Source organism: Empidonax traillii, unplaced genomic scaffold (assembly GCF_003031625.1).
Source record: "Empidonax traillii isolate 1590-97213 ecotype Southwest subspecies unplaced genomic scaffold, ASM303162v1 scaffold2095:size38978, whole genome shotgun sequence".
Classification (NCBI taxonomy): Eukaryota; Metazoa; Chordata; class Aves; order Passeriformes; family Tyrannidae; genus Empidonax; species Empidonax traillii.
The window spans coordinates 13957-17002 of record NW_020957288.1 but is presented as its reverse complement, the minus strand read 5'-3'; the positions used below and the strand labels follow the sequence as shown (position 1 = coordinate 17002).

Here is a 3046-nt window from a genome sequence, read left to right as displayed (position 1 = left end):
GGAGGACGTGGAGCTGCTGCAGAGAGTCCAGAGGAGGCCCCGGAGCTGCTCCCAGGGCTGGATCCCTCTGCTCTGGAGCCAGGCTGGGACAGCTGGGGGGTTCCCCTGGAGAAGAGAAGGATCCAGGGAGACCTGAGAGCCCCTGGCAGGGCCTAAAGGGGCTCCAGGAGAGCTGGAGAGGGACTGGGGGGACAGGACAAGGGGAATGGCTTCCCATTGGAAAAGTAGAGATTTAGATGGGATATTGGGAAGGAATTGTTGACTGTGAGGGTGGGGAGGGACTGGAATGGATTTCCCAGAGAAGCTGTGGCTGCCCCTGGATCCCTGGAAATGCCAAAGGCCAGGCTGGACGGGGCTTGGAGCAAGCCGGGATAGTGGAAGGTGTCCCTGCCCGTGGCAGGGGTGGCACCCGGTGATCCTCACGGTCCCTTCCAACCCAAGACACTCTGTGATTCTATGATGACCATTTTACCTGCACGGTTATCTCACAGGGTGAGGGTGCTTAGTTCTAGCGTAACTTCATTAGCACAAAACCTGCCTGAACGAACTAAATTAATGTGGTGCCCTGAAGAACATGAACCTCTAGAACACCCCTGGCCCAGGGCAGCATGGGGCAGCGCCTCTGAACCACAGCTATGCTGTTATTCACCACACAGCAGCGACCACGCACGGGACACACCGCGGGAGCACGTGCCGGCCGCCGGTACCGGAGCCAGAGCCGTGAGGGGCGACGGGGAGCCGGCACCGAGCGAGGGGAGCGCCAGCGGCCGCTCAGCTCCGGCATCGGCCGCGGCCGCCGCCTGAGGCCGCGCCCCTCCCGGCGTGCCCCGCCGCTCCCAGCAGCTCCGGCCGGTCCCTCCCGCCCCCTGGCCGCCCCCTGGGCGCGCTCTCACCGGCTCCGGGCGCTGCGGGGACGCCCCGAGCAGCTCGTTGAGCTCCGCGAACATGGCGGGCGGCGCTGAGGGGCCGCGGCGCAGGCCACACCGCGCATGCGCCGCGCGGGGGCACCGCCTGCTGGGGGGGGGGGGGGCGCGAGCCCCGGCCGCCATTGCCGCCCCTCAGGGGCCCGGCCGGCCGCCATTAACCGGAGGGACCCGGGGCCGACCGAGATTAATTAACGGCAGGGACCCGCGTCCCGGCGTTAATTAGTGGGGATGGACCCGCGTCCAATCATTCATTAACTCCAGTCCCTCACTGGAGTCTCGTCCTGTCATAATAAAGGTGTTACATGGGACTGGTTCCTCATCGCTGTCGTTAATAAAGGTGCTAAATGGGACGGGATCCTCATCCCGTTGTTGATAATGGTGTTAAACGGGTCTGGATCCATATCCTCGTCGGTAATAAAGGTGTTAAATGGGAATGAAGCCTCATCCCATTGTTAGTTGGGATGGAATTTCATCTCATCATTAAACATCCCATCACAACAGTAAAAGCATTAAATGGGACTGGAGCACTGTCCCACTGCTAATTAATGTGGCTGGATCCTCATCCTGTCATTAATAAATGTTTTAAGTGGGACTGGAGCCTCATCCCTGTCATTAATAAATGTTTTAAGTGGGACTGGAGCCTCATCTCTGTCATTATTAAATAGGACTGGATCCTCATCCCACTGTTAATTAGTTGGACTGGATCCTCATCCCATCACTAATAAATGTGTTAAATAAGACTGGATCCTCATCAGGTCCTTAATAAACGGACTGGATCTCAGTTCCCACTTCCAGCTGAACTTGGTGCCACTGTCACCTCCCTGCTCTCTGCCCCAGGGGTGTCCCCCTACAGCCCTTTGCCATCTCCTCTGGTTTATGTGGCACATGGAATACATCTGGGAAACACTTGGAACGTTTTGGTGCGGTGGATATTTGGGAGGGGTCTGTTGCTCCCAATATTTCCATGACACCCATATCCTGAGGGGAGGATCGCCTGGCTGAGGGGAGAAGGGCCAGCAGCTCTTTGGAACCACAAGTGATCACTGCTGAGGGATCGATCGTGTGGCTCTAGGAGGGGGACTCGATGGCAGAAGGGGACAAGCCTGTGGAAGATAAGGCCACCACCATCTCGTGCAGTCCCTGAGCTGTGGATTCCCAGGAGAAGAGTTGTGGGAACACAAGAAATGTTCGGCTCAGCTTCAATTTTCCCTCACCTTGCCCATAGGATGATTGTTGTAGGAAAGAGGGGCTGGGTGAAGATTTGGCTGAGCCACTGTGGCTGTTGTTCTGCCTTTATTCCCTGTGTGTGTATTACCTTTAAAATGTATCATCCTGCTCTCCATCCCTTCCCAGCAACATTTAGGATAAGCCAGTGGCATTCCCAGCCCCCCGAGATCCCTCAGAAACTGTTTGTGTCCCTTCCTTCCTGTGCTTGAACCGGTGACTCGGCTGTGAAAGGAACTTCCTCCCTCCTTTCCCTTTGATGGCTTCAATCCTGAAAAAGCTGCAGCTGAAAGCGCCTTTAAAAGTCCAAATCGCTTGGCTTTTGTTTTCCCAGCCTTTCAGGGACCTGGGAACCCCGGGCTGATCCCAGGGAGTCCAGGAACCAGCTCAGTCCTTGCAGCCAGAGCCTTAATTCCTAATTCTGCTTTGAGCGAGCCTGGCTCCTTCCTGGCTCCTGGATCACAGGGTCTGGCTGTGGAGCCCTGTTCTGACAGCGAAGGGAGCCCATGGATATGGGAGGTGCTCTGGAGGTGCTCCTGGGGGTCCTCTGGAGGTGCTCCTGGGGGTCCTCTGGAGGTGCTCCTGGAGATGCTCCTGGGGGTGCTCTGGAGAGGTCCTGGAGGTGCTCTGGAGGTGCTCTGGAGATGTTCTGGAGGTGCTCCTGGAGATGCTTCTGGAGGTGCTCTGGAGATGTTCTGGAGGTGCTCCTGGAGGTGCTCCTACCTGGCTCCTTTGGTCCACGAGCAGAGCCCATGCTCTGACACCTTTTGTCTGCGCTGCCTCATTCCCTCCCTGCGGAACTCCTCTCCCGGCTCCTGCGGCAGCCGCAGAGCCCTGAATGCCTTGTAAATGACATGTTAAATCCTCCCTTTTTCCCTTCCCGGTGGGAAGGGGAC

At 57.6% G+C, this 3046-nt stretch overlaps 1 protein-coding gene across 1 annotated transcript in view; it reads right to left on the bottom strand.

The window, feature by feature from the left end:
- LOC114071551 (elongator complex protein 6-like) overlaps nt 1-1049 on the bottom strand; it is a gene marked incomplete at its 3' end in the record, with an annotated part of 6234 nt that extends 5185 nt beyond the window's left edge. The window contains exon 1 of the mRNA XM_027909398.1: nt 894-1049. Within this exon, the coding sequence (XP_027765199.1) occupies nt 894-1049 (156 nt within the window). The remainder of the gene's footprint in view (nt 1-893) is intronic.
- Nucleotides 1050-3046: the final 1997 nt, after the last annotated feature.